At 44.0% G+C, this 12,641-nt stretch overlaps 1 protein-coding gene across 2 annotated transcripts in view; it reads right to left on the reverse strand.

The window, feature by feature from the left end:
• The window catches only part of LOC125715945 (proteoglycan 4-like), a 32,201-nt gene that overhangs the window by 9,521 nt on the left and 10,039 nt on the right, over positions 1 to 12,641 (reverse strand). Inside the window, exons 2-3 of one of the 2 annotated variants that reach the window (XM_048988110.1) lie at positions 3,279 to 3,449; positions 1,584 to 2,825 (exon numbers count right to left, since the gene is read on the reverse strand). In XM_048988110.1, coding sequence (XP_048844067.1) covers positions 1,584 to 2,749 — 1,166 coding nt within the window. In that variant the 5' untranslated portion in view covers positions 2,750 to 2,825; positions 3,279 to 3,449. Of the gene's footprint in view, positions 1 to 1,583; positions 2,826 to 3,278; positions 3,604 to 12,641 lie in introns of those variants that run through there. The other variant, XM_048988193.1, reaches the window with a different exon arrangement.

The raw sequence follows: 12,641 nt of genomic DNA on the forward strand, positions 1-12,641 counted from the left end.
AATTAAATGATAAGCTATTACATTATGGAGCAAATAATCAATTATCAATGTATTCCTGGGTGTGCAGGATTTTTACAAGACTGAAGTGGCAACCCTAGATGAATGTAATCCCCCAAAAAACCCGACTGGGGACAATATGCAGTTACATGGTTCATGCAAAATTTTTAGCATTGCAGTGTTCAGTCTGCTATTGGTTAACAGGTATAAATAAAATGATGCATATGAATAATAACAAAAAAGGTTCCAGTGTCTTTCTCTGTAGCTGGTGTGGCAACCCGACCAACTTGTGACCAGCAGATCGCACACTAACACCATGATTCTCCTCTTCCAAATGCCCCTGCACCTTGAAAGCGTACGAGCCTGCGGAGGGACATTCGTGACCTTAAGGCCCCCGCACCACACCAGAGGCACTGCACACAAATTAACCCCAGTCCATAGGTCCCACGGTGACAGCCCGTACCTCAGGAGGCCTGAAAATCCTCATAAATCACGGCGCCCTTTGCTCACGGCCACTTTCAATCAGCTGTGATGACTAGGCCACAAAACAAACATTTACAGAGCGGATGTGTTGGATCGGCAGCTTCCACTGCGTGGCCTGCAGTGACTGCGTAACACGCTTTCTGCTCCACTCCACAGAAACACGCACAAAGGCAGAAACTTACCAGGCTGTAAAAAGAGTCACACATTTGGCATGTATTCATCTGTGCAGGAACATGTACAAACGTAGTACCCCACAGGGGACATCGTACCCCTCCCCAAAAACAATGCACTGCTCTGAGAATCCAGACGATGCCTAGAAGCTTCAGTCCACCCACCAACGACGACACTTAAGTGCTCTATGTTACCAATAATACAATTAACAAAGTTAATGAAGTTTGTCTTGACATTTCAGGCAGAAATTAAATCATCTTCTCCAAGACCACAACAAGCAATAACAGAATTGGACACTTTCTCCTAAACGATCGGTGTTGGGATCTGAACGTCTCCAATGGGGGCAAATAATTCATTCCCTGGAGATGAACTTTGACCTGCCACATGGTCCGCGTGCCGGACATGCACACGAGCAGAGAGGCAGATTCCCAGGTCTGCATGCATGCAGATGGACAGCAGCTGTTTCTGGCTGTTTACAGCCGAGCAGGCATTTCGTTTATCAGCACGGCATCGCAGTTAATCCCGTTAATTTTCCGTTCACGTTTGATCGATGTTTAATTCTGCCAGAGAATGGCTGCATTGTAAAAGATTCATTGCAATGAGAGAAATCAACAAAAATGTCAATATTGCATATAAAACCCAATACTTCCCTCCAGTCACATTGACTCAAAAGAAGCAAAGTCAAGGCCCGACATTCACAAATGTAATGAAATTCACAAGGCACTCATGTGAATATGAACATACACATTCATAGAGGGACCATTTTAATTTAAATTGCAAGCATAAGGTGGTTGGCTGAGCTGCACTCGCTCCTCAGGTCTTCCACAGTACAGCATCATTCCTCTCTATTCACTTTATGCTGCTTTTGACATTGAACCATCAGGTCCTCCTCATCATCTTGATAAATTTATAATCAAAGCATCTGCATTGACCTGCTTAGACTTCTCTGGGTGTCTCTGGTCTCTGGGTGTCTCTGGGTGTCTCCGGTCTCTGGGTGTCTCTGGGTGTCTCTGGTCTCTGGGTGTCTCCGGTCTCTGTGTGTCTCCGGTCTCTGTGTGTCTCCGGTCTCTGGGTGTCTCTGTGTGTCTCCGGTCTCTGTGTGTCTCCGGTCTCTGTGTGTCTCCGGTCTCTGGGTGTCTCCGGTCTCTGGGTGTCTCTGGGTGTCTCCGGTCTCTGTGTGTCTCCGGTCTCTGGGTGTCTCCGGTCTCTGGGTGTCTCTGGGTGTCTGAGTGTCTCCGGTCTCTGGGTGTCTCTGGTCTCTGTGTGTCTCCGGTCTCTGTGTGTCTCCGGTCTCTGGGTGTCTCCGGTCTCTGGGTGTCTCTGGGTGTCTCTGGTCTCTGGGTGTCTCCGGTCTCTGGGTGTCTCTGGTCTCTGGGTGTCTCCGGTCTCTGGGTGTCTCCGGTCTCTGTGTGTCTCCGGTCTCTGGGTGCCTCTGGTCTCTAAGTGTCTCCGGTCTCTGGGTGTCTCTGGTCTCTGTGTGTCTCCGGTCTCTGTGTGTCTCCGGTCTCTGGGTGCCTCCGGTCTCTGGGTGCCTCTGGTCTCTGAGTGTCTCCGGTCTCTGGGTGTCTCTGGTCTCTGTGTGCCTCCGGTCTCTGGGTGTCTCCGGTCTCTGGGTGTCTCTGGGTGTCTCTAGTCTCTGGGTGTCTCTGGTCTCTGGGTGCCTCCGGTCTCTGGGTGTCTCTGGTCTCTGTGTGCCTCCGGTCTCTGGGTGTCTCCGGTCTCTGTGTGTCTCTGGTCTCTGAGTGTCTCTGGTCTCTGGGTGTCTCTGGTCTCTGGGTGTCTCTGGTCTCTGAGTGTCTCCGGTCTCTGGGTGTCTCCGGTCTCTGTGTGCCTCTGGTCTCTGGGTGTCTCTGGTCTCTGTGTGTCTCTGGTCTCTGGGTGTCTCCAGTCTCTGGGTGTCTCCGGGTGTCTCTGGTCTCTGGGTGTCTTTGGGTGTCTTCGATCTCTGGGTGTCTCTGGTCTCTGGGTGTCTCTGGTCTCTGGGTGCTTCTGGTCTCTGGGTGCTTCTGGTCTCTGTGTGTCTCTGGTCTCTGGGTGTCTCTGGTCTCTGAGTGGTCTTAGGTAGCTCCCTGGCTTTGATCGCCTCAAGGCTTCTCATATTACTGCAGAACAGAATACACAGAGAGCCTCCCTCTTCCAGAATCTTCCAGAATTGCTGTCTGAATTGCTGCTGCCTGAATAGCACATCACATTGCTGATTGGAAAAGGCAGATCTGCTAGCAATAATTTCTTGAGGTTTGTGTGTGTGTGTGTGTGTGTGTATATATGTATGTATGTACGAGTGTAAGATCTGGATGTTTTCCCAGAAGCAATTTTTCTCCACACAAATCCAATTTTTATTCTGAAAACCATATAACCTTTTGAAAAGCATATGACCTTAGAGCATACAACCCTAAATCATTTCCCAGTAGGAGAAATAAAGGTATACAAACAAATGTTATGAAAAAATACATTTTCTAAAAAGCAATCCTCAGACCTGGAGTGTAGCACAACCTTAGACAACACCCACTGATAGCTTTTCAATTTTACAAAACCGTTTTCTTGCTGGTTCAGTAAATATCATGGAAAACAGGTGAAAGGCGGCATTTCAAAGAAAACAGAAAGAGAGATGAAGAATATGCTTTTACCTTATTTGATCCTTGTGAATTTCTTCATTCAGCACAACGGCAAACTGACCAGAGACGAGTGTCTTTTTCCCCAAGTGTCCTTTGTCCCACAATACGGAAAACAGACGCTAGTTTCTGCGACCAGCAACCTCCAGACTCCAGCAGAACACATCAAGTCCATCGACCCGTTGGCTGTTAGAATGAAGCATGTCAGTTATCAAATGATTCTCCAGACATTCACTACAGATCTAACGTTTCTCTGATCAGGACTCATTCATCTTATAGTCATGTAATATTTATATAACCATCTGGCACCAGAGACTATTTTATGGCTGCCAGAATGAGCCTTAGTTGATTTGGCTGATGCCCCGTGCTGTGTGGCTTCACCCCCCCCCCCCCCCCCGTCAGTCGACATCAGCTCAGCACAAACCACTTCTGCCAGATCCACCACATCCTACCGTTGTCGAAATTAAAAGACATCACGAACTTTGCTTTACAAAATGAAATGTTCAAATTCGTATCGCTCATATGCTTTGCTCTGGGGCTGGATATAACTGGGTATGTTTGAAATCAACGGCGGAATATTTCTGTGTCGTTATCCGAGGCCCAAAGTCACAGTCTATAAAATTTTACATACAAAGTCAATTTCCTTTAACCATGGCTGAGTGCTTCTGCTAGCTGTGGTCATTATATACATATTTGCTTGAGTATTTGCAGAATAGCATATGGGTTTTTAATGTGGAGTCCAATATACCAAAATCCCTCTGATTACATTTCAGCAATAATGCAATAACACCAGCACCATCGGAGTCTCCCTAGACCTTGCAATCTAAATAATCTAAATAAATTAAATGAACATGAACATGGGAAGAGCTCTTTATAAACACATACATTTTTAGCAGTGCCTTTGCCTTTTACATTCTATACTTTAATAACATAAAATTTGGAATATCCTTACCAATCATATCGTTGTCTTCCAGTCAATAAGGAGATTTAGATTAGATTGGTGGATGGATATTTATAAGGAAGCATGTGTGTGTCTCAGTGAGTTAGGATGCTGGGGCTGTAATCGGAACGTTGCCAGTTCAGATCCCAGATTCACTGATGGAGATTGGTTTCTGCTTCAGACGCAGGACAATGCGATGGCTCCTAAAACATTCAGTTTCGGTGAAATTTTCCAAGCCTCCAGATATAATAAGAGGTCAATCTTCTTCGGAAAGATCACTGAAATATAAGCAAGGCTGAATTCCATGCCGTCTGGCCAAAAGAAGATCACAGCTGTTTTTATTAGTTAGCTACTGACCCTTATGAGGATTTCACCTGTGACCAAACGCCTCCATACCACAAACTTCTCACACTTTGAATGCTTATAAAGGAAACAAATCCGGACCTTAGAAATGGACTTTATCAGCTGCATCGCCGTTTTTTTCATGGAAACCACAACCCCCTGTTTGTACGGAACAGGAAGCAGTTTTCAGTGAACAGATGATTTCTTATTGAGAAACACAAACATCATTTGCTCCTCAGTAAAGCGAGAACTGAAGAGCAATTTTCCAAAGCTCATTCAGTACGTGTCTTGTTGTTTTTTGAGATGAGACCGCCAATGACCGCCAATGGCCTAAAGTCAGGCTTCCTCATCATATGTTATAGCACTGGGAGCTAAACCTCACTCAGTCCTCATGTACTCCAACAAAGTACTTTCAAAAAATTTCCACACTGAAGTCCACAGAGATGTTCTGGAAAATGTGTCCCGTGGACTGAGTGACTTTTGGAAAGTTACTCTTCAGTTATACGATGTCCGTGACTCCTTACGACGTCTCCTAAGGTCTGTCCCCAGGTTCAGAATGTCTGACTTACAAATAACTTGAACATATGAACAGACTGTCATAAAGTGTATTATATAAAAAATTTCGGGTTAAATACAATGGTTCACAATAAGGGACAGACACGCTACTTTGTGATGCTTTTGAAAACATTGTGTGGCTTCAGCGATTCGATGGCTCAAAGTACAGTACAGTGCCGTAGCTACTTATGTTTATTATTACTGTATTATTATTATTATTTATGCATTGTATTATTATTGGGGCGGCCTGGTGGTGCAGTGGTTAGCACTGTTGCCTCACACCTTCAGGTTCAAGTCTCCGCCTGGGTCACATGTGTGTGGCGTTTGCATGTTCTCCCCATGTCGTCGTGGGGTTTCCTCCGGGTACTCCGGTGTCCCTCCACAGTCCAAAGACATGCTGAGGCTAATTGGAGTTGCTAAATTGCACGTAAGAGTGCATGTGAGAGTGAATGGTGTGTGAGTGTGCCCTGCGATGGACTGGCCCCCCATCCTGGGTTGTTCCCTGCCTCGTGCCCATTGCTTCCGAACCCCCGGCGACCCAGTAGGATAAGCGATTTGGAAAATGGATGGATGGATGGATGGATTATTATTTTCTGACTTACCTACAAATTTCAGTTAGAGCATGGATCTTATTGGTCACCTAGGGCCTGCCTGGAAATCCATCACCCATTGGACTACAAGCCCTGTAATCTCTGTCTTCTCTCAAAACTAGTTTCTGTGTCCAAACTACGTACGTCATATGACAGCATGAGACCGCTGTCAGTGATCGCGGGGGGGGGGGGGGGGGGGGGGGGGGGGATATTCACTGACCCAGATCAGAGGTGGGTCCAACCCCACCTACCCCCTAGACAGACTCTAGAAAAGTTATAGGTCAGAATTTCCAAATATTCTAAAATATTTGCAACCAAGGAATTTAATGAGCAAGTTAATTCAGTCTGAAACTAACAGGGCCTTATAACGGGCCTCATTAAAGGAGAACCGTGTTTCCTTCCCGCTATTCTCAGTACGGCTTTAAAATGCAGTAAATAATCACAGACACTCTTGTCAATGAGATTCTTGTTGGTATCACGCACCGAAAAAACTCCCCCAGCACTCACTGGGTACAGGCATAATGAATGACTTTCATCCATCTGGATTCATCAAACTTGTTTACATCTGACAGGCTCCAGATCACACATCTGCTTGTTTAGTAAGAGAAACATTGTTAATACAAAAATGCCACATTTGCTTTTCGTTTGTCATTAGACTACAGCTGACATCCATATCGATCTTTTATTGAATAGATCAAAGTATCAGTAAATGCTTATGATATGATACTTTTAGGTCCTTTCATATACCTTTATAGTCCATCTTCTATTTGCAGAACCCTGAGGGTTTGGTGATTATTGATATACTGGGCAAAACTACTCTTGCCTTCACACGGGACAAAAAAAAATGTTTGAGATGAACTGAATTGATTTTCATGGTACGACAGTCTTCAGGTTTGCTTTTAATTCTGTGTTTGTGTCGTATTTATTCATTGTGTTATGCAAGAGCTGCGTGCTGCTTCAGAAGCATTGAAATCCCTCTGCGGCCTCATTATCTCTCCTCGTCTCATCTAAGCGGTTTGCTAAATTTGATTTCCAGTGTTGCGCCGGCCTTATCGGCCCGCGAGCAGAACAGACAGCATCGCTCGGCTCGATAGATTTCATCCTACTGACATTTCATTCTCACTTCGACCTATTTGAGCAAAAGTGAAAAGTAAAGACCAGAAAAAGAGAGAAAAGGTGCTCAGAGAGGACTGAGGTCGCGAATGGAGCCCAGACGCTCCTTAACTCTATAACGGGAGTCTTTGATAGCAGGGACCATGTGATTTATTACTAAATCCAAGAGAGCCTCAATTTTCTGAGGAGGGAACGAGCCACAGTGTAAAAGACCATGTTATGTTCCCAACCTGTCACACGCAGGGTACGTTAACAGGACAGTTTATTGTTAAACTACTGGAATATATCTACCTCCAGTAGGACATAGTGATGTAATCAAATTAGAGGATTCTGGGTTTTAGATAATTGACACAAACTTAATTGCGCTGCTATTAGAACAGGCAAGACAGAACTATAGCATGAACTATTATGAATGAAAGTACTTTATGGTTGACTAGAATAATGGGATTAATTACCCATTGGATTGTGGATAAATGCACAAATTTCACTCCGTAGTTCAACCTCCCCTCTTGGCCATAGTCCTATTTGCCAGTCTATTAAAAAAAACCTACTGACTTTTATATGAAGTGGCCACTTTTTCAGTGGTCTCCAGAGAGATTAGCATTTTCTGGAAACGCGTTGCAATGTTAGTACAACATGATTGGGCATCACTCTGGAATGTTGGCTCGTGTGTGGATGAACTTTCTGGGAAGACTTTCCTATAAACGTGACATTACGAGTGTCACCACACCCACCCCGCGCACTGACTCACCCTCAAGCTCCAGGACTTTCTGTGAGCCTGAATGTTTCATTATTTCACGGTAGAGCAAATGGTTCAATGTACATGCAAGACATTCAGCCATAATTCTAGGTTTTCCAGTATATAAAGCGTTTCAGCCAGAGTTTATGACACTTAAGATTCTTAAATTAACTAAACCAACCAGGGCTTCTTCAGCAAGGTCCGGGAAATGCCACCACTGTTGATGAATGTTATTTTGATGACTTGCTGAATAAATGCTCACAAAGGAATGAAAAAATGGCTGTACATTATAGCAGAATAATTCATCTTAACAGCCAGCTTTGGCACTGCAGAGCTCAATGGGCTGTAATGAAGCACGAACCGCCTCAGAAACCAAGCAACAGTTACATTAATAAAACATGTTAGGAGAGTCTTCGAACTCCCTATTTGAATTACCCCAAAATTAGCCAGTATTCTCATGTTTTTAGTATGGTCTAGATTCTCTAGTTAATAACTGACGTAATGAAAGTATTAATATTTGATTTTTTTTTTTTTGCAATGGTGTGATGATTAATATTTCCATCCATCCATCATCCATCCTCCAACAGTTTCTTAAGCACAGTGATTCCCTGCCTGCCTTCTACCCCAAGCAGTATTGCAGGGAATCACCATGAACAGGATGCCAGTTTTGAATAAATCAATTATGTATTCCAGTTCTTGGTATATTTTGGTCTAACAGCACTGAGTGAGTTGTTATTAGTACATGAGGAAAATTTCAAACGCCTTTGAATTATGGAACGAAACAGCAGCAACATGAAGAGAACATTGAGACCCCACCCACAGAGCAGAGGAGGGATTCGAACCCACAACCCTGCTACGTACTGATCGGCCATACGAACACAGAGCTAAAGCGCAACTTCGACAATACATAGCAACAAACTTATGATAGCAAATTTGCACAAGTTTGGAGCTAAATATCCATCCATCCATCCATTTTCCAAACCGCGGACTGGGTCGCGGGGGGTCCGGAGCCTATCCCGGAAGCAATGGGCACGAGGCAGGGATGGGCGGAGCTAAATATATATATCTATATATATATATATATATATATATATATATATATATATATATATATATAAAACTATGTGTAAAACACTTTTATAAAACTACGATAGCAGCATCATTTCCTCGTATTTTCAGTTTCACCCCCGACTTCTAATATAGAGCAGATGCCCATAACCTGAGTTCCAACCCTGCTGAGAGTCCAAAACGCAATGAGTCAGGCTCCAGAAATGCCGCAGACTGTCCACACTGACTGGATTCCAGCGAGCAGCAAGGTCACAGCACAGAGTCATTCCCACGGAGGACAGAATGGTCAGAATCCGCTTCCCAGCAATAACCCCTAATTGGGATGCTAATGAACTTTGCAAAATAATTACAGGAAGAGAGGCGGAGGTCCATCTGTGTTGGATTATTTTACTTTAAAACAGAAATAGAATATCTTACTGCACGTGGTCCCACACGACGCTCTACTAATTTGTTATGATATGCTCATATTTTAAAGGAATTATCAACTCTTCCTTACCCAGTCAAAACACCTTTGAAATGCGTCTGACACTTTGCACATTGTTTTCCTTCATTTTTATTTGAAAAGACAAAGAGACATATTGTATTAATAAAATACTCACCCACAGAAGTAGTAAGATGTTTGGTATAAATACTGTTCAGAGGAAAACTTTCATTGAAACATGTTGCATATCGGGCTGGGTCAAATCCGGCCTCCAGGGATTGTTCCGCTACTGGGAGTAATGGATTTCCAGACCCTGCTCACTTGAGTGTTACCTGTGATGACCGGGTCTTCAGCAATAAAGCGAATATCCCTGATCACAGAACTTACAGCTGAGTAATAGTGGGTCCAATTTAAAGGGGCTTTATACTGTAATACTCATTTTCAATGTTCATGATTTTATTTTGGGGGTCTACTGGAATAGATGCTTCAGTATTCCAAAAACACATTTTTTTTCTCATACTGCACATCTCTTTTCACTCTGTCTACAACTTAGTCTGAAACGCTCTGTTAGAGCATTAAGACCCACCCCTGATGAGCCCAGTGTATTCTGATTGGCCAGCTTGCCCTACACAATCCAACTCTGTCTCGCAGCCTGATCCTTGCAGGTAGGCAGCCAATAAGGATCGCATTACAAGGAGACCTCACCATGTCATGGAAGTAAGGGCTGGGATTCCAATGAGGCGTTTCAGGCAGATTAGAAAAGAATGGTTTCTGTGGTGAGAGATACTCCGTTTGTTTTGTGCTTTGGGTCTTAAGAGAGTGCAGATTGTTTACATGCATATAAAGCTATATGACACACTAAAGGGGGCGGCATGGTGGTGCAGTGGTTAGCACTGTTGCCTCACACCTCTGGGACCTGGGTTCGAGTCTCTGCCTGGGTCACATGTGTGTGGAGTTTGCATGTTCTCCCCATGTCGTCGTGGGGTTTCCTCCGGATACTCCGGTTTCCCCCCACAGTCCAAAAACATGCTGAGGCTAATTGGACTTGCTAAATTGCATGTGTGAGTGACTGGTGAGTGAGTGTATCCAGTAATGGGCTGGCCCCCCCATCCAGCATTGTTCCTTGCCTCATGGCCATAGGCTCCAGACCCCCCATGACCCAGTAGGATAAGCGGTTTGGAAGATGGATGGATGGGTTTATTATTATTATTATTATTATTATTATTATTACTATTTAAAAGCATGCTGTTGTTCTCGAATGTTCATTGATCAGTACCTTTAATTGGCACAAACTCTTAAGAAAATCAAGGCTGCTTGCTTTCTGGGAAGAGCAGCCATTGCGGAGAACGACGTGCGTAAACGTTTCCGGCTGCCTCATATATCGCCTGCTGATCTAATAGGTGGTGCCATCAGTGTAAGATCACAGCGGTTTGCCGGCACTTTACATATCGATTGGGGCCGGCGTGATGCTCAGCACTCTGCTCATTCAGGGCTGGCAGAGAAGCCTGTGCAAGTGACACGCCTCCCTTTCTTTCACGTTGCCGCACTTAGGAAAGGAACTCAAAACAAACCTCCTCAAATTTATAGATTTTTTTCATTTTTCTCCATTTGTTTTTATTGTACATTTTTGTGTGTGGTTGGCTAAACATAGCATTAGCCCTTAGCAATAATTCATTCAGAAATATCAGAGACTAAATCTGACAGCAGAATACAGTTATTTTTTTGCGAACTCCTTATAATACGAGATGCTGTTCTGCCCCTCCTGTCCAGTAATTCAACACCTAACCTTTCTGCCTGACTGCGTCTGTAAATGCATAAATGATACATGTAAAACGATGCATGACATCATCCCTGGGTGCCTGAGAATGCTTGCTGATAATTCCGCAGCTTTCGTTTTATTCATTTGCTCGATGGAAAAAAAAACTGGAGGAATTGCGCACAGGAACTTCCGCATGTTCTTCTGGAGAACACCGGTTCTGATCCGGTTACTGCTCCCGGGTGGATACTGTCCTGCTCTCCTTGGCACTCACTCCACGGCTAACTGCAAAGAAGTCGTTGCTCAAACGTTACAAAATGTCCCAAGCCTAGCACTGGTGCAGACTGAGCTCCAGTGTGGTTCTCGTTCACCTGACCCACCACCGGTGGGTACCCGCAGGAACTCAGCACTGTGCCTGCTAACCAGATCATCGACTAGCACGAGAGCATGGCCACATAACAGTGAGTCCTCATGATGTTTCCCATTCTCCCTCCTCCATACGTTATGACAAAAACGGATTTGTTGGTATTTATTAAAGTCCCACCTGTAATGGTTTGAGATCTGCAGCCTCTGCACCAAGGTCAGCAAAGAGGTTATAGGGATTCAGACAAGTAGTGTCATTGTAATTCAGCATAGTGCCCTGATCTAAGCTGTGTGCAGGATGTTGAATGTCGTACACTTCCTCATAAAGCCTGTGTGAAAACTGCATAATTACCACGGTGGGTGTTTGATGTCATGACCATCCGTCACTCAAAAGAATTTTGAGTTCATATTACTTTTTTCTTAAATAGATCTAGCTTTACCGATATAAATATCAAAAATGCATGACCTGTCACCCTCATTGTATCTCAGAGTAACGACTGTGACTGACATCCTTCAACTGGGACTTTGACTAGACCTAGCTGATCACATGAAAGATCACAAACACAAACAGACCGACGGCAGTGATAAGAAACACATCATTAATAGTCCAGGCAAGTATTTCTACAAATTGCTAACCTCTGTTTTTGTTTTTTATAATAGCTTGCAAAGTGTTTTAGCTAGAAAAAATATGGATGCTCTCTGCTTTCATGCAACAGATTTACATGTACAGGTTATGTCATGTTCAACAGTCATTCTTAAAATCCTTTCTATGGCATTTTTCGCTCTTTTTTCTTAAAAAAGACAATGGAAATAAGGCAGCCAGGCAGAGCTTATGCTCTGTTGTTCATTAAATTCAGGTATAGCAGCCTCCCTCAAAGGGTAACCCCAAGGAGTCCAAAGAATTTTCAGAGGCAAAAACTCAAGAAAACTACATCCCACCTTGCCTACTGTCCATTTGTGTTTTCAAATTCTTGTAACACTGGACTGAGCTTCTCTGAAGATGCTATAAAAGCACCATTTATACCATCAAAAGCTGAATAAGAAAGATTTATGCAAATTTCTTGCTTCATCTGAATTCCCTTTCATTTCCTTCTTTGAAGAAGCAGTTTACTCATACAGAACAACCTTGCATGGCTAACCACGGCATTTATATTTTCAAAGCAAAAGTCATTTTTGAGACCAGGAAGCTTAACTAAAAACAACAGGTAAAAGATGGACACACCAGCCACTGTACTGCTACGTGCCAGGGCGGGGGGGGGGGGGGGGGGGTACGTAAATATGCAGAATAAATAAAGAAAGAAACAAACAAGAAGTGGGTTAGATATGTGGGCTGGTGCCCCAGCCAGGGTGCTCCATGCTTTCTGCCTGTGGTACCCCCCAGGGTCACCACTGCTGCTATTCTACACCAAGCAGTGCAGTGCCTGAGTGGCACCATGAAGAGAAACTGGTTACAGTGCAATTACAGTGCAAGTCCAGCTCACTTTGGTTTTC

Source organism: Brienomyrus brachyistius, chromosome 1 (genome assembly GCF_023856365.1).
Source record: "Brienomyrus brachyistius isolate T26 chromosome 1, BBRACH_0.4, whole genome shotgun sequence".
NCBI classification, from domain to species: Eukaryota; Metazoa; Chordata; class Actinopteri; order Osteoglossiformes; family Mormyridae; genus Brienomyrus; species Brienomyrus brachyistius.